This window comes from Aquila chrysaetos, chromosome 6 (assembly GCF_900496995.4).
Source record: "Aquila chrysaetos chrysaetos chromosome 6, bAquChr1.4, whole genome shotgun sequence".
NCBI classification, from domain to species: domain Eukaryota; kingdom Metazoa; phylum Chordata; class Aves; order Accipitriformes; family Accipitridae; genus Aquila; species Aquila chrysaetos.
Genome location: NC_044009.1, coordinates 45,427,154 through 45,453,588, shown reverse-complemented (window position 1 = coordinate 45,453,588; position 26,435 = coordinate 45,427,154). Strand labels below are relative to the sequence as shown.

The 26,435-nt window shown below is 43.6% G+C and overlaps 2 protein-coding genes across 3 annotated transcripts in view; one reads left to right on the top strand and one right to left on the bottom strand.

Annotated features, from left to right (window-relative positions):
* The first annotated feature begins 8 nt into the window (after positions 1-8).
* On the top strand, positions 9-25,470 carry LYPD1 (LY6/PLAUR domain containing 1). Of its 2 annotated transcripts, XR_003924005.1 has the most exons (4): positions 9-371; positions 1,522-1,659; positions 21,321-23,414; positions 23,518-25,470. XR_003924005.1 is itself a non-coding variant. In XM_030018640.1 (3 exons), the coding sequence occupies exons 1-3, from the start codon at positions 320-322 to the stop codon at positions 21,554-21,556; spliced, it is 426 nt and encodes a 141-aa protein (XP_029874500.1). In that variant the 5' UTR covers positions 9-319; the 3' UTR covers positions 21,557-25,470. The 2 variants fall into 2 exon arrangements, 1 of the variants encoding a protein (XP_029874500.1); XM_030018640.1 differs by having other exon boundaries at positions 21,321-25,470.
* The window catches only part of GPR39 (G protein-coupled receptor 39), an 82,388-nt gene continuing 77,862 nt past the window's right edge, over positions 21,910-26,435 (bottom strand). The window contains exon 3 of the mRNA XM_030016519.1: positions 21,910-22,433. Coding sequence (XP_029872379.1) covers positions 21,910-22,433 — 524 coding nt within the window. The remainder of the gene's footprint in view (positions 22,434-26,435) is intronic.

Below are 26,435 nucleotides of genomic sequence, written 5' to 3'. Positions count from 1 at the left end.
GCTGGCGGGGATCCCCGCCCCGCTCCGCTCCGCCGGCATCACATGGTGCTGGGGGAGGGAGGGGGGAGCCGCCCCCCCCCAGCTCTCGTCTCCCGTACAGTTTTCTTCCAGTCTCGGCGATCAACTCCGGCGAGGCTGGAGCGCGGCGCGGGGCTGGGCAGGGCGGGAGCCGGGCGGGCTCCGCCGCCTGCTCCCGGGGCGCCTCTCCGCAGCGGTGGCGGCGGGGAAGCGGCACAAGTGCGCGGCGCCTCCGCTGCCTCTCTCCTTCTGATGCCCCTTCGCGTCTGCACGCCAGCCCGGCGGCCGCGGCTCCGGGAGGATGCGGCTCTTCCTCCTCGCTGCAACTTTCTGGGGATTGTGTCTGGCCGCAGGTAAGGGGCTCCGCGCCGCTCCCCCGGAGGCGCCTCCGGCGAGCCCGGGCTGCCCGGCGCTTCCCGCGGCGGCCGCGGGGAGGCTTCGTCCCCCCCGCGGCCCCTCGACGGAGCTGGCGCCGGGCGCTCAGCGGGAACGGGGCAGCGGAGCCCGCCCTCCTGCCCGCGGTCCGGAGAGCTCCCCGCCGCCGGCGAGGGCGCAGCCCGGCCCGGCGTCCCCGGTGCTGGCCGCCCGCGGGGCGAGGCGAGGCGAGGCGCGCCCCGCACGCAGCACCCGGTACCGGACGCCGAGGAGGCCGCCTGCTGACCGCCGGCGCCGCGCACGCCTCCCCCCCGGCGGTGGGGTTGGTGGTCAGCCCCCGCGGGGAGTGGGCTCGGTCCCGCCGCCGCGGCGCTCCCAGCGGAGGGGAGACGCGGGCCGGGGGGTCCCCGCTGCGAGGACGAGGCGCTCGCTGCTCCCCGACGGGGTCCGGGAGCCGCCGCGCTGCGGCGCGGGGCCCGGCGGAGGGCTGGGAGGAGCGGCTCCTGGGGAGCCGTGCGGCGCACCTCGTTTGCATGATAAAGGAGGGAGGTGAAGGATGCTCCGCAGCTGTAATTGTGCATGGCAAAATAGTAATTAAATCCTTTGTAATTAATTAGTAGCTAAGTAAACCCGTCGGCACAGATAAGAGCCGAAGCGTATCTATTAGCCGGGTTGTTGTCCCCGAAGCGCGGATAGTTTTTAGCCCGCTGCGCTGAGGGCAGCCCCGGGGCCGGGCGGGCGAGGGGCAGCGGCTGCGGAGCCGTGCCGGTGCCGAGCGGTGCCGGTGCCCCGCCGCCTGCTGGCGGCAGCGTCCCCAGCGCCGCGCCGGGGAGGCAGGGCCGGAGCGGCGGTACAGCCGGCTGTCCGCCCCGGGGTCCCCGAGGAAAGGAGCCCGCTTCTTAACTAGGTGCTGAGCACGCAAGGCATAGCCTCAGCTGAGCGGGCGACACCTTTATTTGACGTTATTTTTGTTAAAGTCCTACTTTTGCTGAGCTGTTCAGTAGTTCGGAACAGCAAAACGTGAAGAGGGAAAGATAAGGAAGATTTCTGGCACGTGTTGATTGTTTTGGTTTGGGTTTTTTAATATTATTGCTATTATTATTGTAAACAAAATTCTCTCTGTTCCAGGTTTGGGTTTGCAAATACAGTGCTACCAGTGTGAGGAGTTCCAGCTAAATAATGACTGCTCTGCTCCAGAGTTCATCGTGAATTGTACAGTGAATGTTCAAGATATGTGTCAGAAAGAAGTAATGGAAAAAAGTTTTGGTAAGAATTTAGTAATTATACTTCTGTTTAGTGGTGTTGGATAGCATTTGTTGCTTTTGGCTCCACCCATTCACAGTCTTCAGCTACAGGCGAACCTGGTATTCCTACCTAAAGGGACCAGATTCAATTTCTTATTCTTCTGAGTGACTTTGCAACTCAACAAAGTTAAATCGTTTTCCTTTAAAACTGGTGTAAAAACTGAAGGATGCAAGCCAAGTGTTGATAAAGCTGTTAATATACATCTTGCGGGTCCCAGATTTAGTTTCCCAGCACTGGGAAATTAATAACAACAAGTTAGTTTAATCTCATTACAGTTAATTACATGGGCTTTTTCCCCAAGAGATGGAAGAGCATTAAATTAGTAATTCCCTCCTTTCTTTTATTTACTCTAGCAATTCATATACTCTGAGGGTTCATCTTAAGAGAAGGAAAGTGTAGTCATCTTTGCTTTCATCCATAAAAGAAAATACCAAGCAAAAGGGAGAGAGGGATAAAAAGAATATTTAGGGGAGTTTGGGAGGGGGAGGAGTGCACAAATGGATCTATTTGCCATACTCATTTTCTAAGTCTAAGGGGGCTTTTACCTTACTGTAATTAATATTAAGTTAGCATATTTGGAAGTAAATGTGTTCAAGAGGAAACTAGCTGTGATTCTGCATCTTGCCTCCGTTGTCTTTTGAGCTGTGTTATAAATTGCTTTTTTTTGTTCAGCATCATGGAAGGCATTTGAGATTTAGAGAGAACTGTCTCGGTTTTTAGACCACCACGTTGCTCCATAGCCATCTACGTGAGTAGAAGACTACAGCTTTATTAGGGACTTCAGGGCTGGACGGGGTGGCAGGGAAGTGGGTGCGTGGGAGTTGGAGTTGGTGCAGCATCCTGCTGTTACTGCAGACAGCCGTAAAGACGCTAGCATTAAAAGGGGCAAGCGAGCAGTAACTCACCAGTGTGCCTCAACGTAGGCATGACCTCTGTACCAAGCGGTAGGCTTCAGGAGCAGAGGGCAGGTTGGGACTTCAGAACCCTGATTTAAGGGGAAGCTGCTTTCTGGGATTGCCCATCTTGCAGCTGAGGGCAGTGCTCTAGAGCATGGAGTTTACTGATGTAAAGGACTGTTACGCTGTCAATATAAGTCAAGCTGTAATCTGTCCTTTCTCAGTGAGTCCTTCAGTAACAGCAGGATCCCTCTCTACCTAGCAAATGTGTGCAGCCGTCCGTCTTGAACAGTAACATTGGTTCTTTGCATTAGGAAACTATTCATTAGTGTTTTCAAAGTGCTTATCAATCAGCTAGTTCTGATTGTGCTGGTAGTTTCAGACCACTACGCTATGAATGGTAGATAAATAATAACAATTGTTACCTATTGAAAGTAGCTGAACTGCTGGCACTTTGTTTCATCCTAGGTAATGCCATCCACAGTGACTGTATTTCTGTAAAGTATTTAGAAGCTCTTCAGTGTAGAGAAAAAAGCTATATGTTTAACGGAAAATTAGTCTCTTTCAAGCTATATATTATTGGAGTATTTTATTTCAAGTTTAGTTGAAAAGGGTGGTGGGATGAGAGATGGTTACGGCCTGCAAGCTACTTTTAAAGTCCAAGTATCTCTCAAAGGATGTTAGAAGGCTTTGCTGTCTGCACACCACAGCTTCTATAGTACTCTTAATAGGTTTAAACGGACGCTTTGGCGATTTGAAGGGCTGTAAACATGGTATATAGACATAGACAAAAAAGTCAGTTCTCATTTAGTTCTTAACAGTTGTTTGGTGTGGCTCGTTTGTTGTTTGTGGGTTTGGGGTTTTTTTTAACATCTTCCCTGGTTCCTTCATGTTTTCATTTCAATACAACCTCAGACTGTATCAGCCTTCCAGAAACGTATCTGTAAACTTCCCTTCAGGTGAGTGTTAGAAAAGTGTTTTTCAACCAAGTAAACCCCTCACAGAATGAAGTGCAAGTCTTCTGGGTAAGTGGGCTTGCACACGTGCATGCACGCACCCGCAGATATGTTAAGAGACAGCACTTGTGTGCTGCGTGTGTAGGGTGGGATACTCAGTCATGCATCTCTTCTCAGACTAGCAGGCAAGGCTGCGGTCTGGTTAGTGTGACTGTGGCACATTGAAAATGTAAATAGGAACTGTTTTAATAGATTTGAGACCTATGTTGATGCATAATTTGTCCTTACTCCTATGAAGAAATTGGTTTGCAATACAGTAAATAAGGAGCTCTTAAAAGAAACTTCTAGGTTTTTTCTGTGCAATTTTATATCATCTCTGAGCAGATCCTTGGATTTTCCCTTTAGGAGGTAACTAGCATGCTGTGCATAGCAGGTACCACTGTTCTATTTTATTTAATTTACTTCTATAAATGCAGTTCTTATTAATTTTAAGCTTAGAGATTGTAAATTTTACCTAGTGAATAAATTTAAATTTTTAACCTAACTATTTCAAATTGAGTGAAACTTACATTGCAAGCTTAGTTTCTGTTATCCTCAGTCAATTCTAGAGAGGATTGGTTGTAAAACAGAGATGATTCAGTTCATCATCCTTTATTGTTTTTTTCCTAATTGATATTTAAATGTGTGTAATATAAATGCCTTAGTCTCCCAAGTTTTTAATAATTCATTCTACTTCTACCAGTATATTTCATAACTTGATTCTTTTGGTTGTTGCTATTAAACGGAAAGCTGAATTGTTTCAAATATTGATTTTAATTTATAATAGACTTGAGTTTGAATTTTTAACCCAGAATATGAAAGATGTGAATTTGCATTTATTTGACAGCACAATCTCATAATGAGAATTTTTCCTCTTGACTAGATACAGTCAAAGGAGTATAATGTAATTTTTTTAGACTAACCCATTTTCGTCCTTAATAAAATACAGCTGTGTCAGTGAGCAAAACGTTACAAGTTCTCCTAAACCTTATTTAAAAGTTAAATGCAATATTTTGAGATAAAGTTCATGGTCTGAATCAGTAACCTATTGATGTAGTCACCCTTCCTTTGCAGCATGCATTAATCTGTGTGTGTGTTTTGCTATCAAGGGGGTCACTGACTTACATTCTGTGGTGTGCCTACAATATAGTCCCCAGCGTGTAGAGAGTGACTTTTTTTCTTACGTATTTGTTAGTGTTCATTGAGTTGTGCGATGACAGCTCTATGGCTCAGCTTTCTTTCTGTATTAAACTTTCTATGAACAACGCAGTGGAGAACTACAACTCTGTGCGGTTTTTTTCATTTATGTTGTAAATAGTTCCTTATGCCTGATCATAGTTAAACAAACCACTCCTCTTCAGTTGCTATAAAATTAGGATTAGTGCTTTAAATGTCACTGTGTTCTCTCAGAACATTATCTCAATTTCTGGAGAAGCAATCTTAGGAAGTACTTTTCGGCTTCAAGTGAGACATAACAGCAGCATAGGCATGTTCCTAACCCAGAGCTTAAAAAGTGGCTGTTACTGCGACAGCCTCTGATGTGAGTAGCTAAGAATGCAGGTATTAGTCACTAATATTTTGAATTAGATTGGTAGTCGTGTTATCTCAGCTGTTTGTAGTATCGGGTAGAAATTTGTTCCATTGCACAACTTAAAATGAATTGAGAATTGAGCAGTACGTAAGCATGTATCTGATGAAGTGATTATGTGGAACTAGTATAATTCTGCCTCCCCTGCAAACACGCGCTTTGCTATGGCAGTTTATATTTCAGTTGCACTTTGGGGATCTGTCAGCGTACAGAATTGGAGACTTTGTCAAGTAAATGACAAAATATTTTTTTTTACTTTAAGCAGAGTTGTATTTAAAAATTTTGCTAGAACAAGTTTTATGCAGTTACGTTAACATTCTGTTCCAGTGGGAGATACAAACAGACAAGACGGTATTTTGCATGTGATGCAAATCTTACAAACTAATTTATTAATTTAATCTTAAAAAAAAAAAAAAAAAAAACCAAACAGTGCTTTCTTCCTTAAGAGGGAAGAATGGTGAGAATGGGAAGTGGCATTGAAGACTATACCAAGTAATTTTTGTCCCATAGAAATTAATGTAAAGGATATGTTTCTAGTGCATTCTTCAACTGAACAAGCAGGTGTTTGAAAACTGTGTAGGTGAAATGTTTGACAAAGGATCAAAGTTCTAGCTTATAATAATTCCACTTGCAGATACTTTGTGGAAATACCCATGGCAGATTCCCCTCTCCCACTTGCCTCTTTCCTTCCTATCTATGAGCTTTTAACTTAGAAATGTCAGTGTTCCTTCATTTTTAGAATATATGTAGGATCAAAGAAATCCCACAGTATATTGGGATCAGATGAAACATCTTGATGATATGTAGATAAATATATAATGTATATATGCTTTTATACATATATCATAGGAAACATACTAATAATGAAGCTTACCTTTTACTGAAGGCAAGAGCTATCTGAGTGTGAGGCTGATCTAAAACCTACTTAAGGCAAAATGAAACTCACAATGTGAATAGATCAGAAAGGAATAAAGCATGAAGGATGAGACAATCAGCCCAGAAAGGTAGCCACTCTAAATTTCTCAGAACTCTCTGTAAGTAAACCTGCCCATGTGCATGTTTTGAACAATATACCTTGTGCGCTAACATAGTTGGGAATGTACTTTTACAAACTTTTACTTTTGCAAGGAAAAAAAAAAATGATCTACAGTAGCAGGACTGATACTTTAAGATGTCTGTCTATATAAAACTAAGTTTGTGTATCAATTTTCCTTTGTAAGTGAATTGGGAAACAACCTCATTATTTCTCTTAATCTACAATAAGAAACTTCTCTTTCTTGTTGGTTTACAATGGTCCTTTTAATGTATTTACATAGTATATAATCCTGCAGTGTAATTAAAGCAATTGCTGTGATTGTGTGCTTAAAAGTAGTGCACGGGAACATCATGAACATCATCATCTCACTGTTGAATTATAATTCTATTTATTTATTTAACTTGGTATTGGTTTCCCAGTCATTTATTTTATCAGGCAGAGGAAAACAGTATCTAAGTTGTGTGATGAATTGGCCTATAGTAAATTCTTTACCTGTGATTATTAATTTTTTTTATCTTACTGTGTTGCTGCCATGATTAAGTTGCTTCGTGTATGGCTGTTAAGGATTACAGAAGCACATACTTTTTTCTGTTTTCATGTATAGCACCCACTAGTACTAATACTAATTGCATACTCGTATCAAGAGAAAATTATACTCTGGTGTACATTTATTGACAAAATGATTAAAACAGCAAACAAAGTTTAATGTCTTCAGAGTCACTGCAAGCATTAAAGTTTTATAGATAATAACTGCATCCCCAGTATCCGTTTAGAAACAGTAAGAAACATCTGCTGAGCTGGGGGGGGATTTTTTTATTTTTATTTTCTTCCACACTGTCTCTCTTGGTCAAAGCATATCAACATAAATCAAAAGAACTTTTGATTTATTTTTTGATTTATTTTTTTTTTATCAAAGTAAAGCATAATATAATAAATCTTTACTGACGATTAAAAAAAAAAAAAAAAAAAAACCTTGGCCTGTGGCAGTTGTTACCTATAACATTATATCCCATGCTACCAGGCACCCAATGAAATGAAGACACAGTAACCAATATTGGAAACATGCAGTTCATTTTTGATGCTGAATAAAAGATTTACAGTATACGTTGTTAATTTGCACTGTGTGCTGAAAACTTGGAGCTGCGGATATATTACTTTTCAGAAGCACTTTTTCAGATGCCAAAGCTGTTTTGTTACTAGTAAATTCCTTCCAATCCTTGGGTTGTTCAGAAAACTTCCAGCCACATAGGGGATGAACAGAACTAAGTGCGTCAGCTAAGGAGAAATTACAGACAGTATGCAGTAGATGCTGTTCTGACTGCCTTTAAATATAGGAAAGAAACAGTGGAGTTAACAGTTGAAGCAGTTTATGACCTGAAAGTCATGACAAAGATCCAAGTGATGAAGGGCTGTATTATTTTAAGGAAGTTGTGGTGTCTGGTCCAGTGGATTTCATTTTTCACAGGACATGGACAATAGCTTTTTATGTTATTTTATTTCTCAGACTTGTATGAAAGGTATACAAATGAATTTTGTGAGGATACAGTGCCCACAGCCTGGTGTCTCTTAAACATCCTTTAAGAGTTTTCTGTTGCATTTCACACAAAAATGAGTCTGTGTTTCCAAAAACTTCTTGTGGCCTGACCCTGTCACTTGTCTTAGCTCCCAGTGACCGTATCAAAACATTGGCAAATGTGTTTTAATTAATCCAAACTGTTTTCATTTCCAATTTTTCCTTTGTAGTCTCGATATTTTTTTTTGAAAACTTGATATAACCTGTTTTGCCAAATTACCAATGAGTACCTGAATGTGGAAAAAGTAATATAAAAACCAGGCAAATCCTACTCTGAAGTTGAACAGGCTGTAAAACTGTAAGCATGAAAATAGCTAAAGATATAAAAGCTGAATGGATTTCAAAGGTACTGGCATGCAAGTGTAAACATGTGAGCCATTCCATTGAAATTGCTAAGGACATTAATTAGTAGGATGCAACAAGACTATTCACGTGTAAAATTATTTATGGGACTTACTGCAAGGGTATAGCATTTTAATGTTTATAAAGGCATAAGGACTGTGGCTTCCCAGCTCATTTTGGCAGATAAGATTGTCAAGAAAAATGCTCATGCAGGATTCTGAAAATTAAGTCCAAGTTCACCTCTCTTGCTAGAAGATCAAGTATATTTAGATCTTGATACCTTTGTCTCAGGAAGGCACAGATGATGGAAGGCTCTGAGCCAGCTTTGAAAGATTGTATGTTTTAGTGCTTGACTGTAAGTCTACGTTAATGAGCAGAGGAACGAATAAGGACAGTAGAAAACAAAAGAATTAGATATGCATGTGAGAGCTGAGCTTTGACTTCTGGTTTGTAGCCTCCTGTGGCTTTAAAAAAAAATTTGATAATACCACCATTAGCAGCTGTACTTAACTTTCTCAGCCTATGCATTTTTAAGCAGTTTAATGCCTTGCGTCTGCTTTGTGATGCTGCAAGCAGTGACAAAGACTACTTTGTGCTGTTATTTATGTTATTAACGATGCAGTTTTGAGTCATATTTCCAGTACCAGAATTAGAAGGCATGACTTACAAAGAGATATCACGGTAATCCAAACCCTTGTCCTCTGTCGGTCAACAATTGTCCAGTTTTCTTCTGAGATGTTTTAATTTCTGCAACGTCATGTCAGTTAGGGTCAGAAGGAGAGTGCGGAGACCAGTCTTTCATTGTCAAAAGCCTCCTATTAGTTTCTGCAAAAAAGTGCAACTTTTTAAAAGTGCCAAATGTGTGAAGGAGTTGTGATGATATTGAGTAAGTTTTCACAGAAAATTATGATGAAAATATGCTAATTCAACCAGGTAGGGTTGGGGGAGGGCGTATGTTGGTTTTGTTTGTTTGTTTTTTTACAGAACTATATACTCTGTAAGAGCCTAATGGCATGAATATGTGTATTGGGTTTGTGTGGCAAGGTTTTGGTAGTGGCAGGGCTACAGAGGTGGCTTCTGTGAGAAGGTGCCAGACGCTTCCCCCATGTCCAACAGAGCCAATGCCAGCCGGCTCCAAGTTGGACCCACCGCTGGCCAAGGCTGAGCCCATCAGTGACGGTGGTAGTGCCTCTGGGAGAACAGATTTAAGAAGGGGGGGGGGGGGGGGGGGGGGGGGGGAACTGCGCAACAGCAATTGCAGCCAGAGAGAAGAGTGAGAACATGTGAGAGGAAGACCTCTGCAGACCCCCGGGTCAGTGAAGGAGGAGGGGAAGACCACGGTGAGGCAGGCTGTCCCCCTGCAGCCCAGGGAGGTCCACGGTGGAGCAGATCTCCACCTGCAGCCCGGGGAGGACCCCATGCCGGAGCAGGGGGATGCCCAAAGGAGGCTGTGACCCCGTGGGAAGCCCACGCTGGAGCAGGCTCCTGGCAGGACCTGTGGCCCCGTGGAGAGAGGAGCCCAGGCTGGAGCAGGTTTTCTGGCAGGACTTGTGACCCTGCGGGGGAGCCACGCTGGAGCAGTCTGTGCGTGAAGGACTGCAGCCCAGGGAAGGACTCACGTTGGAGATGTTAGTGGAGGAGTGTCTCCCGTGGGAGGGACCCCACGCTGGAGCAGGGGAAGCAGGGAGAAGGGCCCCTGAGGAGGAAGTAGCGGCAGAGACAATGTGTGATGAACTGACCCCAACCCCCATTCCCCGTCCCCCTGTACTGCTGGAGGGGAGGAGGGAGAGAAAATTGGGAGTGCAGCTGTGCTCGGGAAGAAGGGAGGGGTGGGGGGAAGGTGTTTTAAGATTGGGTTTTATTTCTCATTACCCTACTGTGGTTGATTGGCAATAAATTAAGTTAATTTTCCCCAAGTCAAGTCTGTTTTGCCCGTGACGGTAATTGCTGAGTGATCTCTCCCTGTCCTTATCTCAACCCAGGAGCCCTTTATTATATTTTCTCTCCCCTGTCCAGCTGATGGAGGGAATGACAGAGCAGCTTTGGTGGGCACCTGGCCTCCAGCCAGGGTCAACCCACCACAATATGCTTTTATCTTGTCTACTGAATGCATCAAAGGGAGGGGTCAGGATGAAATAGCTGCAGTCTTAAAACACAGGATTAAAAATCTGGAAGTGTATGACGTAGCTTTGCAATAGATTTCAAGTACTTAATTTCAGTGCCTTGGTTTTTTTCATCTGGAAAACACTGATCATGGTTGCTTACAGTATTTAATTAGCTGTTTATAAGGCAATTAGTAAATTTCATGATAAAATTTCTGGCAAGGTACAAATTACTTAAACCACTCATGAGCTCTAGAGTGAACATGGAAAAGACAAGGATAGGAAGAGTTAGTGTAAAATGAAACACAGAGGACATGGTTGGATATGGTTATATTTTACACTGGCTTAAACTGTTTATTTAACAGTGCATTTACAATCGTAGATGAAAGGATTTGTGTTGCAGAAGCTCAATTCATATTTTAAACCAATAAAAACATGATCTGACTAAACCCACAACTGTTTGGGGAAGCACAATGTCAGAAGAATAATTGCTTTTCAACATTTAGTCACCTTCTAAGATATTTAGGACCTTATTAGATAAAATACTTACCACTTTCTCTAGAAAACAAAGCAAATCACAATAGGACCTTTGGCAATCTGTCACTGTATGAGGTATGTGAACAGGTACTAGCTAAGGAATAGACAGTTATCATAGCAAAACCACTGAAGCCATAAAAAGATGGGCATAAAACCTAATAAGGAAACTAGAAAACATAATTTAGAAACCTATTTGTGTGTAGTCTGAACCCAATTTTGAACATTACTGGTACACTAAAATCCAGAAATAGTCACATGTATATTTTATGTTCCTCAGAAAGGGAAATGTTTACGTGTTTTTCTTGCACTAGTATAAGTTCTCATTTTAGATTTCAGCAGACATCACAAAAGAGCTTTTGTAACTCCTACTGGGTACTGAATTTCACTTAAGTGGAGGGTAAGCCAAGTGACAGTTTAGGGCAAGAAATAAAGGGTGAAATATATAATCGAAATCACAAAGCAAGCATGGATAGGCAGACAAGACATCAAGTCTAAACACAACAAGAAGGAAAACTTGCAGATTCACTCAGACCAGAAAATAGAAGGTTTCAGTGAAATAAGATAATTGGAGCTATTCAGGATGTTAAAACAAAGGGGGAGTATCAGTTCATAAACATGGTCCTCGGGCTTGTCTTTATGAACAACAACATTAAGAGAACACCCAAGACAAATCACATACAAATCATGAAAGTATGCTAACGCTAGAGCTAGGACAACTTTTGGGGGCTTCTCGCAGGTTGTGTGTGCCACAATATGGATTGTCCACTGTTGGCCAGTTTGCTGCCTTTTGCTTGAGGAGATGGGTGAGATTAAGCACCAAATGTAAAAGAGTTGAGTGGAGAAATTCTGCCAAAGTTGTAACAGCACACCTCAAAACTTAGAATCATAGAATCATTTAGGTTGGAAAAGACCTTCAAGATCATCGAGTCCAGCCATCATCCATGCCCACTAAACCATGTTCTGGAGTACCTTGTCTACTTGCTTTTTGAATACCTCCAGGGATGGTGACTCAACCACTTCCCTGGGCAGCCTATTCCAATGTCTGACAACCCTCTCAGTAAAAAAATTTTTCCTAATATCTAACCTAAATCTCCCTTGCCTCAACTTGAGGCCATTTCCTCTCGTCCTGTCACTACTTACTCGATGATAGAAGAGACCAGTACCCACTTCACTACAACCTCCTTTCAGGTAGTTGTAGAGTGCGATAAGGTCTCCCCTCAGCCTCCTCTTCTCTAGACTAAACAGCCCCAGCTCCCTCAGCTGCTCCTCATGAGACTTGTGCTCCAGGCCCCTCACCACCTTGGTTGCCCTTCTCTGAACACGCTCCAGCACCTCAATGTCTTCCTTGTAGTGAGGGGCCCAAAACTGAACACAGTACTCGAGGTGCGGCCTCACCAGTGCCGAGTACAGGGGGATGATCACTTATCCTAGTCCTACTGGCCACACTATTTCTGATACAGGCCAGGATGCCGTTGGCCGCCTTGGCCACCTGGGCACACTGCTGGCTCATATTCAGCCGGCTGTCGACCAGCACCCCCAGGTCTTTCTCTGCCGGGCAGCTTTCCAGCCACTCTTCCCCAAGCCTGTAGCGCTGCATGGGGTTGCCGCGACCGAAGTGGAGGACCCAGAACTTGGCCTTGTTGAACCTCATACGATTGGCCTCAGCCCATCGATCCAGCCTGTCCAGATCTCTTTGTAGAGCCTCCCTATTCTCAAGCAGATCGACCCTGCCTCCCAACTTGGTGTCGTCTGCAAACTTGCTGAGGGTGCTGTCAATCCCCTCATCCAAATCATTGATAAAGATATTAAACAGAACAGGGCCCAACACCGAGCCCTGGGGAACACCACTTGTGACCAGCCGCCAACTGGATTTCACCTCATTCACCACAACCCTCTGGGCTTGTCCATCCAGCCAGTTTTTCACCCAGTGAAGAGTACACTTATCCAAGCCACGAGCTGCCAGCTTCTCAAGGAGTATGCCATGAGAGACAGTGTCAAAGGCCTTGCTGAAGTCAAGGGAGATAACATCCACAGCCTTTCCCTCATCCACTAGGTGGGTCACCTGGTCATAGAAGGAGATCAGGTTGGTCAAGCAGGACCTGCCTTTTGTAAACCCATGCTGGCTGGGCCTGATCCCCTTCTTATCCTGGACTTGCCATGTAAGTGCTCTCAAGACAAACTGTTCCATAATCTTCCCCGGTACCGAGGTCAGGCTGACAGGCCTGTAGTTCCCCGGATCCTCCCTCTGCCCCTTCTTATAAATGGGAGTCACATTGGCAAGCCTCCAGTCCTCTGGGACCTCCCCTGTTGACCAGGATCGCTGATAGATGATAGAGAGTGGCTTGGCAAGGACCTCTGCCAGTTCCCTAAGTACTCTTAGATGGATCCCATCAGGTCCCATAGATTTGTGAGTGTCCAGGTGGCATAGCAGGTCATTAACTGCTTCCTCCTGTATTATGGGGGGTATATTCTGCTCTCTGTCCCTGTCTTCCAGCTCAGGGGGCTGAGTACCCTGAGGATAACTGGTGTCACTATTAAAGACTGAGGCAAAGGCAGCATTAAGTACCTCAGCCTTTTCCTCATCTTTGGTGGCAATGTTCCCCTCTGCATCCAATAAAGGATGGATATTCTCCTTGGCTCTCTTTTTGTTGTTAACGTATTTGTAAAAACATTTTTTTGTTATCTCTTACGACAGTGGCCAGATTGAGTTCTAGCTGAGCTTTTTGCCTTTCTAATTTTCTCTCTGCATGACCTAACAAGATCCCTGTACTCTTCCTGAGTTGCCTGCCCTTTCTTCCAAAGATGGTAAACTCTCTTTTTTTTCCTGAGTCCCAGCAAAAGCTCCCTGTTCAGCCAGGCCGGTTGTCTTCCCCGACTGTTCGTCTTGCAGCTCATGGGAATAGCCTGCTCTTGAGCCTTTAAGACTTCCTTCTTAAAGAATGTCCAGCCTTCCTGGGCCCCTTTGCCCTTCAGGACTGTCTCCCAAGGGACTCTCTCAACCAGTGTCCTGAACAGGCCAAAGTTTGCCCTCCGGAAGTCCATAGTAGTGGTTTTATTGACCCCCTTCCTTACCTCACCAAGAATAGACAATTCTATCATTTCATGGTTGCTAAGCCCAAGATGGCCTCCAACCACCACATTTCCCACCAGTCCTTCTCTGTTTGTAAACAGTAGGTCTAGCAAGGCTCCTCCCCTGGTTGGCTCACCTACCAGCTGTGTCAGGAAGTTATCTTCCACACACACCAGGAACCTCCTAGATTGTTTACTCACTGCTGTGTTGTATTTCCCGCAGATGTCTGGAAAGTTAAAGAAGTCCCCCACGAGGACAAGGGCACACGATTCTGAGACTACTGCCAGCCCCTTGTAGAACGATTCATCCATCTCTTCAACCTGGTTGGGTGGTCTGTAACAGACTCCCAGCACAATATCTGTCTTATTGGCTTCCCCTCTCATCCTCACCCACAAGCACTCCACCTTGTCATCAGAATCATGTAGCTCTGTACAGTCAAAACATTCCCAAACATAGAGAGCCACCCCACCACCTCTTCTACCTTGCCTATCCCTTCTGAAGAGCTTGTAGCCATCCATTGCAGCACTCCAGTCACGGGAGTCGTCCCACCATGTTTCCATGATGGCGACTAAGTCATATCTATCCTGCTGCATGATGGCTTCAGCTCTTCCTGTTTATTGCCCATGCTGCGTGCATTGGCACAGATGCATTTGAGCTGGGTTATCGAATCCACGCCTAACATCGGCATGCTGCCCCCAGGCTCATCTCTGGTGCACCTAGTTTTATCCCTTACCCCCTTCAAACCTAGTTTAAAGCCCTCTCTCTGAGCCCTGTCATCTCACAAGCGAGGATTCTTTTACCCCTTTGAGATAGCTGGAAACTATCTGTCACTAGCAAGCCCTGTGCCGTGTAAATCTCCCCATGATCAAAAAACCCAAAATTCCACCGATGGCACCAGCCTCTGAGCCACGTATTAACCAGGTGTGTTTTCCTGTTCCTTTCAGTGTATTTCCCTGCCACTGAAGGGATTGAGGAAAACACCACCTGTGCTTCCAATCCTTCCACTAATCGTCCCAGTGCCCTGAAGTCCCTTTTGATTGCCTTTGGATTTCTCCCTGCAATCTCATCACTGCCAACCTGCACAACCAGCAATGGGTAATAATCAGAGGTCCGAACCAGACCAGGGAGTTCCCTGGTAATGTCTTCTACCCGGGCCCCAGGGAGGCAGGAGACTTCCCTGTGGGATGGGTCAGGTCTGCATATTGGGCCCTCTGTCCCCCTCAGAAGGGAGTCGCCTACGACAATTACCCTCCTTTTTTCAGAGGATGTGAGAATGCGTGGGACTGCCCGACTGGGCCTAGGCACCTCCCTAGGTGGGACTTCATCTACACCCTGATCTTCACTGGCCTGGTCCTCAAGTTCCAGAGCCCCGTATCTCTTGCGTAGGGGCAACTGGGAAGGTGAGGGAGACCAGGAGGGGATTCACCTGCCTCCCCAAGCAGGGACCTGTATCCATTCCCCTCCATCTCGTAGGTCCCCTCCTGCCTGGTGGCAGGAGGGCAGGGGAACCTCCACTTCTTGCGGAGCCTCCATCTGCTGCCTCTGCCTCAGGGATGGCAGGGTGTGGGCCCACCAATCTATCTCCCTCTCACACTCCCTGATACTCCTCAACCTTTCCACTTCCTCCTTCATCTCTGCCACCAGGCTGAGCAGATCGTCCGCCTGGTCACACCTCACACAAGAGGTGTCCCCGCTGCCCTCCGGCACTCCCCGCAGCCAGAGACCTGGACAGCTGCACGTTGACATGGGAGCTCTGTCTGGGTCGCCACATTTTTCCTAACAATGGCTTTCACCCAAGTGGCAACCATACCTGGGTCTCCCTCCAGGCTGACACCCACCGCTTGAGTAGCCTTCTCCAGCTGGGAAGAGGAAGACGGGGGCTGCGCCCGGCCTGCGCCAACTGCCGCGCCACGCCCCTGGCAACGCCCACACCGCGTCCGCCTCTCTGGCGAGAGCCGCCGGCTCCAGCCGGGTCCCTCCGCTCTTCCCTGGCGCTCCTGGGCCTCGGGAACCTCCCAGTCCGCCTCCATCTAGCGCTTAGCTGCCGACTTACCTTTGCCTCTACTGGCCTCGCCGCTGACTGAATGCTGCTTGTCTTGATCTGCCTGCTAACTTTGAGTTACGTACTTACCTTAAGGTACAAAACTTTTCTATGTGCCTGAAGCTATGGGTCTGTGTATGCCCCCAACTCCTCGTCCCATTTTGAAAAGGCGGTTTTGTGACTGCTCAAGGATGCCTCATTCCTGGACCCTAGCTGGGCATAAACTGTCTTCTAATGTTCCAAAAGATTTGATTGCAACAGGCATACTCAGGGTACGCGCAGAAGATTTTGTTAAAGCAGTATTTGTGGAATGAGTTGCAGAAAACAAATCTGACTTCATGTGTGCCTACAAAGTTGGCTATGTACAAAAACACTGTAGCAAAAGCTTTCTTTTAAAATGAGGAGTTCAGTCATAGCCCGTGAGATAGACCACTTGGCTTGGCAAAGTTAGCATTGGGTGAAGCGACATCGTCTACTTGACAGGAGTCAAACTTAGAGCTAAGAGTTTTGTGCCCATGAGGCCATAGACTGTTCTAGGGTGAAGCAGAGGGCTGCGGTTTGCTGCTGAGGTGTGCCATTGCAGAAAGCAGTTTCAGAGTAGTCGGGTCATAGGGTGGGAAGGTGACTGTCTTGTTTAGAAATTAGGTCGCTGCTCTGGGAGGTGGTATTCTAGTTGCCTGTTTTGGCTTCAGAGTCTCTCTGTATTTTGCTGAAGGACGGTCTTGAGAGTACAGGTGCTAACTAAAGTTGCACACTGCTTGGATTATGGTTGCCTTTAAGTTGGAGAGTCATGCTTACACTTGTTCTTTTTTGTCTGTACCTGCTATAACAGAAGAATCAGAGGTGCCTAATAAGATCCTTTTCAAGCAGTAAGAGAAAAAGCTTGGATCTTCTGGTGCCTTCTGCATACATACAGCGTTAAGAAGTAGGTGTGATGTCACCTTTTTTGGTTGTCCTAGTAACAAGTTAAGCTGTTATTCAAGAGAACATGTACTGGGCTCTGCAGACAGGGTAGGTGGAAGAACTCTCACTTCTGGATTTGAATAAATTGTAGCATGAATTGTTTGTTGCTGTCAAGACTGAATGCATCTGCGTGTGGCCAAAACAGTGCCAGGGTGCGGATGCACTAGACTGCAGCTAAGCGGGGGGAGGCTGAGCTTGGCAGTGGTGGGGGGCATGTGTATAGAATGGATCTAGGTGAGAAAATCAATATGACAAGCAGGAACTGTAGAAAAGCCTTGAGATTTATACCATCACTTCATTGCATGGAATAAGGCAGAAATCCTGCAGGAATAGTAGTTTGGGCCTTGATGCTATCTAAATGTACGATCACGTGTGGGGAAGAGAGGGGTGTCACGATAGGCAAGTTGCTCAGTCTAGGAGTAAATTTTCAATGCCCAATTTAAGCCCAAAGCTCTTTTTTTTTTTTTTTTTTTGGTTAAAAAAGGTAGTTTTAGTAGGAGTATGTGGAAGGAGAGGGTGTGGAATACCACTGCATTATCACACAGATATTCTATCTAGCCTTGCGTACTCCCCTCACTTCTTAAAAGTACTTGAACTACATCCTCAGCCAACCGCACAACCTTGAAGCCAAAATGAAGGAGAATCAATTGGTCAGTAGTAGGTACTTCATAGTAAAACATCATGATAGTACCTACACATATGCATAACCCACGCTGTTGGGGGCTGCTGAATCCACGAAAAAGGACAAATTATTTGGTACTCAATCATCGAGAGATTGGGCAGTAAATACACTAATTGTATATTAGTAAATATACTAATTGAGCACTGGTGTAAACTGTTGAAGGTAGGTAGCTGGGAATGACCCCATCCCAGGAAAAGCAGAGTTTAAAACGTGTGGTCTCCTTGCCTAGCCAGCAGCTCAGAAAAATCTGAGGTAGGTAGAAGAAAAGCTCCCAGAAAGGTTTGCAATTATATTTCTAGGTGATGTGTTAATGAATGTATCAAGCTGATTGCTCAAGCAAGAATATCCGGTAATTAGCAGTTATGTCTGTGGTATGAGTCTTACGAGGCAGATAACCACTTTGAAGAACTGCCTGCAGTTCAGCCTGCTGGTGGCAAATGATTCAGGAAGATCTCAGAAGTAGTTTCAGAACTGACTCAACAGTTCAACAAACCACTGCGAGAGAGGGGTCTGAGGAAAAAATCTCTAGAGAAAAATCCAGAAAGGATGCTGCTCTCCTGTCTGAACTGAGTGGGTGAACTGTGGTAACTGGGGTACATTAACCTGTTTGCTGGAGCAAGGAGAGCAGTGTCCCTGGCATCAAACCATGGAAGTCAGTTGTACTAGTTTATTTCCTACCACAATTAAACTGGAATCACAATGTGATAGGAAGAAGGTTTAAGAGTATTTTTCCTGCCTTTCTTTTATTCATACTATTTAAAGTGTCACTGCTTTTTCACATCCATGGTAAAAAAAAAAAAAAAAGTGAAGTCACATCTGAAGTGTTTTAAAAACGTCACTCCCATAGTGCTAACATTCTCTCTTTTTTCCATCAGTCTTCTATGCCTGTTTTCATTGTATCTTGCTATAAGGATACTGCAGAGTTAGAGAAAAAGCACAGCCCTTCTATGTTGATCAAGTTTAGTTCATACCTGATGGTTTGTAAAAAGCAGTTAGTATGTGGTAGCAGCTGATCTGCGAGCGCAAAAGAATCTATCAGTAGTTAAAGAAAAAAAACTTGGAGGTGAAGGGCATGTCTTTAGCCAATAGCTATTGAAAATGGATAGAAGTGCTGAATTTTTTAATTATGTAAAGAGTCTTGTTACAATTCAGATTACTGGAGCTGGGAATGGGAATAAACAAATCATTTGGGAGTGGAATTTCCTATTATAAGACATATTTACAGAAAAGCCCCAGGAGAAGCATTGCAATGGGATTTTACTACTAGTTAGATTGTTCTCTCTATTTAGGCATGGACATGGTCCATCTGTGCGTGAAACTTTGAGTTGTAAAATTTTGGTCTGTGCAGGAATACTCTGTTTTGACTTCAGAAGGAGCTCAGGATTCTGTGGAATTTATCCTGGAGAACAGAGCTGTTGTAGACACGTGGTGTTAAACTGCAGGACTTCAATTTTTTTTTTGCCGGAGAGGTCTCCTAGAATTGCCTGGTGAAAACCGTGCCTCAGAGGGCATTATCTAATTGTTCACAGCACTGAACAATTCTAGTTTCCTTGTCTACAGGAAAAGTGCAAAGTACATGATATTTCAGGGACCTAAACTAATAAATCACTTACTAGTTCAAATTGTGAACAGGGCTTCACAGGAATCCTGTGAAAAGGAAATGGCAGGAAGAGAGTGATCTATAAAACAATGGGAATAGGAAGTCCACCAGTGTCAAAAGCTTTTTAGAGGCTTGGTCTTTGCGGGGAAAGTCGAGATTCAGTGCTCTTCGTATGGAAGACTGAGGAATGGCTGAGTTTGGGTGGCTGTAGCTGCAGGGAAGAAGTATGTGATGAGGAGATGCAGGATTAGACGTGGGAGAACAATGGCTATACCTAGCTCCATTGATACAGGATTCATTTCTCAAGAGGGAAGGGGAAGGAAGAAAGTTAATCGTAGCCATGGGAAGGGTCACGTCTGCCTCAGCTCTTGGAATACTGCAGGAGAACCACGGACAAAGGACCAGGTCTTTGTGGGAAACATCAGCTGAGATTTCAGTATTGTAAGCCGATCAGTAGCAGCACAGTTGAGCTCCTTGACAGCAGTGGTTTGTCAACAGAGACAGAGCTCCCTTCTTTTTGCAAACTATGGTAATATAGACTGTGCCTCTTGATTGGTGTGCCTTTGCTGTTACAGCTAGAACAGCCTGTAGCTCCTCTTCCTTCTTGGGAAAAGGCTCTACCTGCTGTGTTGATTGATTGAAGCTCACTGGAGACAGAGGAAGATTTAACTTTGACTCGAGGGCTTCTCTTCCAAATTTTAACTAGATAGATAGCCTTAAAACACGTTTCAGAGTTTAGATTTGCAGAGGGAGAACACAAAATGGGGAAACCCCCGCATTGTTGGGATGGCATCAGTGTTGTGACAGTATAAAAGAATTGCTTTAATTAAAATTCTCTGAAGACAGGAAATCCTTCTTTCTGAGCATACCCAAACAGTGTTTTGCTGCTATACACGGCACTTAGTAGCGCAGTGGCAGTCGCTACCGCAGAGGTGTCTGCTGGACTGTGCAGGTGCCATAGTGCTTATTTTCAGAGTCTCCGGGGACTGAACAAGAATCTGTAAGTTCAGTACCTGCGGGTCATATTCCTGCTTCACTCCCTCCAAAAAGTGTCTTGATCACTGCATATTTAAAAACATTCTGGGACCGTGCTACAGGGTGCAAAGGGACTGTTCTCCAAGGGACTCCTGTTCCCATGCCCTTCAGAAGAATAAAAAGTCTTGCAAATCCCATATTCAAAAGGAATAGTGATTTTATTATCCTTAGAAATATTTACCTCTTTCTGTAACCGCAAGGCAATATCGGCAAACCTTCATTATCTATTTATGTGTTAAGTTTTTCCAACATACAATTTCTACTGTATCACTTGCAGGAAGATTTTAGAGTAATGAGAGGTGGAACTGCCACAACCATTTTCCACTACGACAGGGGAAAATGCAACTATGTATTTTAAAGCCTTTACAAACCATTTTAAAATAACAGCTACGTGCATCAGAATGTACTTTTTTCAGGTAAAAACAATTTGGGAAATTATAAATTTAATTAGATTATTAATTAGAATTAGATTAATTTAAATTACATTTTAAAAGGGAAGACTTTCAACTCAGAAAAGCCATTTCTGTACAAATGGAAATGTTTGTTGTTGAGGGTATTAAGCTTCAAAGACAGCAAGAACTGAGATTACCTGGAAAGTACTTTTAGTTTTTCTTTAAAAAAATAAAAGGGGGGAGGGCGGTATGAAAGTTTTGCTGATAGTCATTCTCCTTTTACTCTTGGCTACTTGTCTCTGTGTGCCAAAGGAACAAGAAAAGTAAAAAAAAAAATGCTGAAAAAACAAATTAACAGCATAGAAAATTGTAATTACTTAGACACCTTAAACAACTCAGCCATATTCAGCAACAGAAACAAAAGTCATTTTCAAACTAACTGCATTTCAGTTATAGCTATTCGAACAGCTTACTCCGAAAGATTAAGAATTCTGGTTATAAAATGCATCATTTGATATACATTATGTAAATCAAGTTTGTAATATTTTTGGTTCCAACAGAATCAAATAAAAGAAAAATCCAAACCAGAGTGACTGTGCTTCTCCTGCAGTGCAGAGCTGTTAGCCATGTCACAGTTGAGGTGTCTGACTTAATCACCAGCATTGCTTTGGAAATGTAAACTGGTTTTGCAGCAGTTTTCAAGCATGAATCGTGTTGTAAAGCAAAACCGTGTTCATACCAAACTAAGTAACCTTTGCTCTGTGTCACAGGAATCATGTATCGTAAATCCTGCGCGTCTTCAGCAGCGTGTCTGATAGCATCTGCTGGGTACCAGTCCTTTTGTTCTCCAGGGAAGGTGAACTCTGTTTGTATCAGCTGCTGCAACACTCCACTCTGCAATGGACCCCGGCCGAAGAAGAGGGGGAATTCTGGCGTGGTGCCGAGGGCACACGTGATTACCACCGTTCTGCTCCTTAAATTGGCTCTCTTGTTTTTGTATTGCTAAACTTCAAGCAAGTTTTTTGCCCTGACACAGTTTGTTCTGTCTCCTCTTTTCTTCAAAGACACTGCAATTGTTTTCTGTTTGTTTCCAAATCCCTGTCAACAGTGAGGGAAGTTCAGTGGTTTGTGGGGAGAGGGGGGCTGATATTTTTGGCAGCTAATGAATTCAGTTAGCAGGTTGAATTTCCAGTGTGCACTTAAATATCCCAGCACCAGGATACAGAACTCCTGCTCTTTTTGCATAACTGGAAACAAGTCCATCTGTGTTACTCCTTTTAAGATGCAGCCAATTCCTCAGTCATTTTAATTTCCATGTTTTTTAAGTTCGTTGCTAATCATTAACTTTGCCTTATGAAGTCATACTCGATGTTCACAAAGGCCGTTTTGTGTGCCTGGACTGGGCTCTGAGCTAGTCTCTAGCAGCACTACTTCCAAGCTGGGCTCCGTTGGTTCAAGACCTGGTTTCTGTGGACTGCAGTCACGCTTGGTCTCATTCTGAAAAGTACTTAAGAAAACTCTGTTATTGCCCCTTGTAGAAGAATTGCGCCTAGATGAAATGAAGAGCAGCGGGCGTAGAGACCGGCTGCTCCTTGCTCTGGAGCTCAGGTTGGCTCTGAGAAACTTCTCCTTGTTGGCATGCTCAATCGTCAGGTGGCAGCGGAGGACCTGCAGAAACACGCTGCGGAACTGCTGAGAAGAGATGTTGTACAGGAGGGGGTTCACCACCGAGCTGAGGTAGAAGAAGGTGTTGGCGATGGGAAGAAGAGTGATGTATGCTCTGAAGTAGGGGACAGTCCAGTCCTGCTTTGGTTTAGCAGCAGCCATGATCCTTCTAACCTGGTTTGGCATCCAGCATATTGCCAGAGTTGCAACAATCAGTCCTGTGAACAGAAAGAGGAAGAAGGAGGTGTGCATACATGGGGGGAAAAAAACCCATAAAATACTTAGTATCAGTTCTGCACTTACTTGTTAGGAAATAGTACCAATTTTTCAGTGTTTTGCTTGACAGCTTTTTCTGCCAGTAGCATTTTTTTGTTTGTTGTTTTTAATAACTGTTACAAGGTCATTGCAGCACATGCTCTGACAAAAGACTGCATAGTGCTTGGATAGTGTTTCTTTGTACCTATTGTCATTTATTAGTTTTCAAAGTGTTCTTTCATTGATATCTGTATCTTTGGAAAGAATGCATTTTTATTTTGGTTTGCGTTCTTACATTTCTTATGTCTCTCCCTTTACTTTGAAAAGCAAACAAAATAAATAGAACCTATAGCCATATTAGATCAGGCAATACCCAGAAGAGATCAGATTCTTGTTTGTACTTTACAAAAAAGAAAATGTATGCATAATAATATATTTCGTGTTATTTTTGGTAAATTTCCTCTTACAGAAGATATTTTTAAGTAAAATATGTATGGATCTTTTTATGGTAATTAAGATATGTTGGGCTTTCTTAAAAATCAAATTCCAGTGGAATTAAATTATGAATGTAAATGAGAAAAACCCAAGCCTAGTCATTGAAGTGTAAGCAGTTTCAGATTATAAATTATGCTTAAAAATGTGGTATCTGACCATTTTGTATTTATATGTAAATATAAATACATGTTGCTACATCACTAATAGCATTAAAAAGGGGGTGACTTAAGTGTTGGATCTCTGAAAATTCTGCCTCTGTGGACCGGCGCTCACTAGAGTAGCAGCGCTGATGCCATCTTCAAAACGGCAGCCCTGAAGAAATGTATTAGTGAACTTGAGCAGGCTCTGTTCCAGGCAGGAGACGGAGCAGGGGGAAGAGCCCTGTTGGCATCCGCTGCTTCTGGTGCACGTAAGCGCTGGAAAGCCTGACATCTTGCGTGAAATACCAGGTACACAAAATAATTCCTCTCAGTGCTCCCCCCACCAAGCATTACTTCTGAAATGCAATACAGCCACCAGTTTACCATTTCCACTTTGTTTTTCTCTTCGCAGGAAACGTGCCTTATATGAACACTTAGAGGGAGCAGAAGTTGCAGGTTGGCTTCCCTGCTGCAGAGGCACAAAATAGTAGAGAGTATCCTGATGGTGCACGGTTTTCACTTCCAGTAGACTTTTGTTATATTATTAATCTCCTCCACTGTCTAGCCTCCTTTCGCAACAGAAGCATTTTAATTCTTACCTGTCTAGACTAAGTCAGATTGCCCCTATTGAACAGATCACTGTAGGAATGCAGCTCTGAAATAGTGCACACTGATTTTTCAAGCCAGGAAAATGATACTTCGCTAGTGGGAAGACCTGAATGTAACAGGGAAGGGGGACAGAAAAGAGAAGAAAGATTTTTCCTAACTTTGAAACTGCCTGGGCTTAAACAGGGTGAGTCCAAGTTCTCTTCACCACCACCCCCAAGCAAAAAAAAGGTATGAAATGTCTTTTTTTTTTTTTAAGAAATTAATTTTGTTAATGAAAGCTATAATTACATCAACAAATTTACGATCTCACTGAATGAGCTACCAAATAAAAGTTGTCTTTTTGATCATTTGCTTTGGTAATCAGTGTCGCGGTAATTTTGGTAGGATGGGGAAGTTGCGCATCTTAAACTTATAGCACTAGATTAAGAGCCCTGGTAGGCTGTTCTTAGTAGGCAAGTGATAAATGCATCTACCTTTGCCATTTTCTGTTCTTTAACCACCATAACTCTCCTCAGCCACAGCCTCTTTATTCTCATTCCCATTCCTACCCAACCCCATGCCCCTTTGCTGTGCTCTCTTTGCTACTCTTCCCCTGCCTTCTTGCCTCATTTTTCAGTACCTGTTGTGTTTCTGTCAAAAGCTGATCTGAATTTTGTATTGGTCCTGCAAATTTTCTAGCCTTCAGTGCTTTGTTTCTCTGCTGTCAGCATAACAAATACAGGGATAGCAGTCCTGGCACAGACCAACAGAAAATAAGGAGCCCTGAGCAGTGACTTGTGACAGGCCTTATAAAAAGGCAGCCAAAGGATGCTGCTGCTCCATTGTGGCTTTTTCTCCCGTGCAACTTAAATGCAAAGCCCACAAACCCAGGTCTGCAGAATTCTTGTCAAATTTTGCCAGATTATCTCTTTCAAGGGAAAAGAAAATAAGCTCTACAGTGTAATTTTTTTTGTTCTTAGTTAGAAACAGGGTACTTCATCATGCTGGTTAATAGTTTCCTAAATTATGAATGCTGCTGTGAAACACTGTGAGCAAACAACGCCTGCATTCAGTTTTAAAGCTCAAATGCAGTGCTCTGAGAGGTCTGATTTTTTGCTTGTATCTGAATTCTTTGCCATTGACCTTTCTTTTTAGTTCAAACTGCCAAATGCTTAAGATTCCCCCTTATATTCTTCAGACACTTCTGTTCCGGGGAACTGAATATTTTGTTGTGTGTACAGCAAGTGAAAAATGAGCTGTTTGTGCCCTTGCGCAGTGCGGTGAGGTTAGTCTTTTGGGGAGTGGGAGGAGATGTCTGTAAAACTTTCTTGTTTTCCTGGGATGAGTAATTGTTCATTTTTACACTTGAAAAAAATGCTTGTGGATTCAAAGGAGATGCACCATGTAAATAAACATGCTGACAAATTCACAATATTTTTTCCAACTGTTCACACTTGACATGGAGGTATGAAGTAAACTGAAGCGCATCAGAAGAAAAGCTTTATGTTCAGACCTTGGCATTAAATATTTTGACTGAATTACTGCTGCCATGAATTTGAACTTGTACACAGGCTGTAGAAGTTTGTGTTGTACTGTAATGTGCAGAAGGTGCTTAAACAACATTGTATCAGCTTGAATGTAAACCAAACTGTGTCTTACACCAGTACTGCTGCATTTTTCCCTTGAGCTTGCTGCCTGCTAGGAATTAAACTCCTTCCCATTTCATCTCATACCCAACTTTCCCTTCCACTCCTTCTTATTAAAGTGAAAAAAATTAGTAGCTCCTTTTTTTTTTTTTCCATTTTCCTGACTACTGCACTGAAGTGACACACTAGATGAGAGCCGAGATTTATCTTCCATGGAATAATGATGTTTATAAACAAAGTAATGCTGTGGTCCAGTGACCTCCATCACTGGTGCTTGGAGTTTCCAACACACGTTTGAATCACTCTGTTTAATCATCAAAAGTGCATTAGACCATTGCAACAGAAGCCAGGAGCCCTTGTGTTACCTAGCTGACTATGTGTAAGTGAATACATCTCAACCTTTAAGTGAGCTTACAATTCATTTAACATTGATGTAGATATTTCAAGGTAACAATAAAAAAAAAAAAGGGGGGCATGAAAAGATCCTTGACTAAAACCACTTTAAAAAGCTAAGCCATAAACCAGCCACAAAATAGTTTACCAAAACCAGGAATTACCACATTCAACTACTATTTTAATCTGAAAAAAAAAACCCACCCCAAACCTCTTTAAAAATAAAGCATACAAATTTAACTGATTTAAATTTGGGAATTGTTATTGTAACTTCCCAGAAGTGGATCTTACAGTATTAATTCTTAGTATGTGGCAAAGGATCATTTATGTAGTAAAATAAACCTAGTGTTTAAGTGCCAATAATATAAATATGCATTGCTGGAACAGAATAGGAGTTTGGCAGTCATCTGTCCCTTAGCAATACTTTTTTATTACTCAGAACATTCCTCTGGGCCATAGGGGACTGAATTAAATTCATTATGAACTTTATTGGGAAGGATTTTAAATACATGCAAATGTCTGGTAGAGTAGAGGGGGCTTCCTTCTCCACCCTTCCAGATTTTGCCTATTCTTCTGTTGAATAGGTCTTTGCCTTTTTTTCTGCACCTGAGCACTTACTTAAATCTTTCTCCTTTTATAGTCCAGCATTTCTCCTCTATCCTGGCCACTGCCAGCCATCCCACAAAACTTGGAAATGCCTACA

What these genes read in the sequence shown, in the direction of transcription:
- LYPD1 (XM_030018640.1), top strand. Translation starts at nt 320, where the DNA reads ATGCGGCTCTTCCTCCTCGCTGCAACTTTCTGGGGATTGTGTCTGGCC. An exon ending in GGGATTGTGTCTGGCCGCAG is followed by an intron (nt 372 to 1,521) that starts GTAAGGGGCTCC and finishes TCTCTGTTCCAG; the next exon opens with GTTTGGGTTTGCAAATACAG. An exon ending in AGTAATGGAAAAAAGTTTTG is followed by an intron (nt 1,660 to 21,320) that starts GTAAGAATTTAG and finishes TCTGTGTCACAG; the next exon opens with GAATCATGTATCGTAAATCC.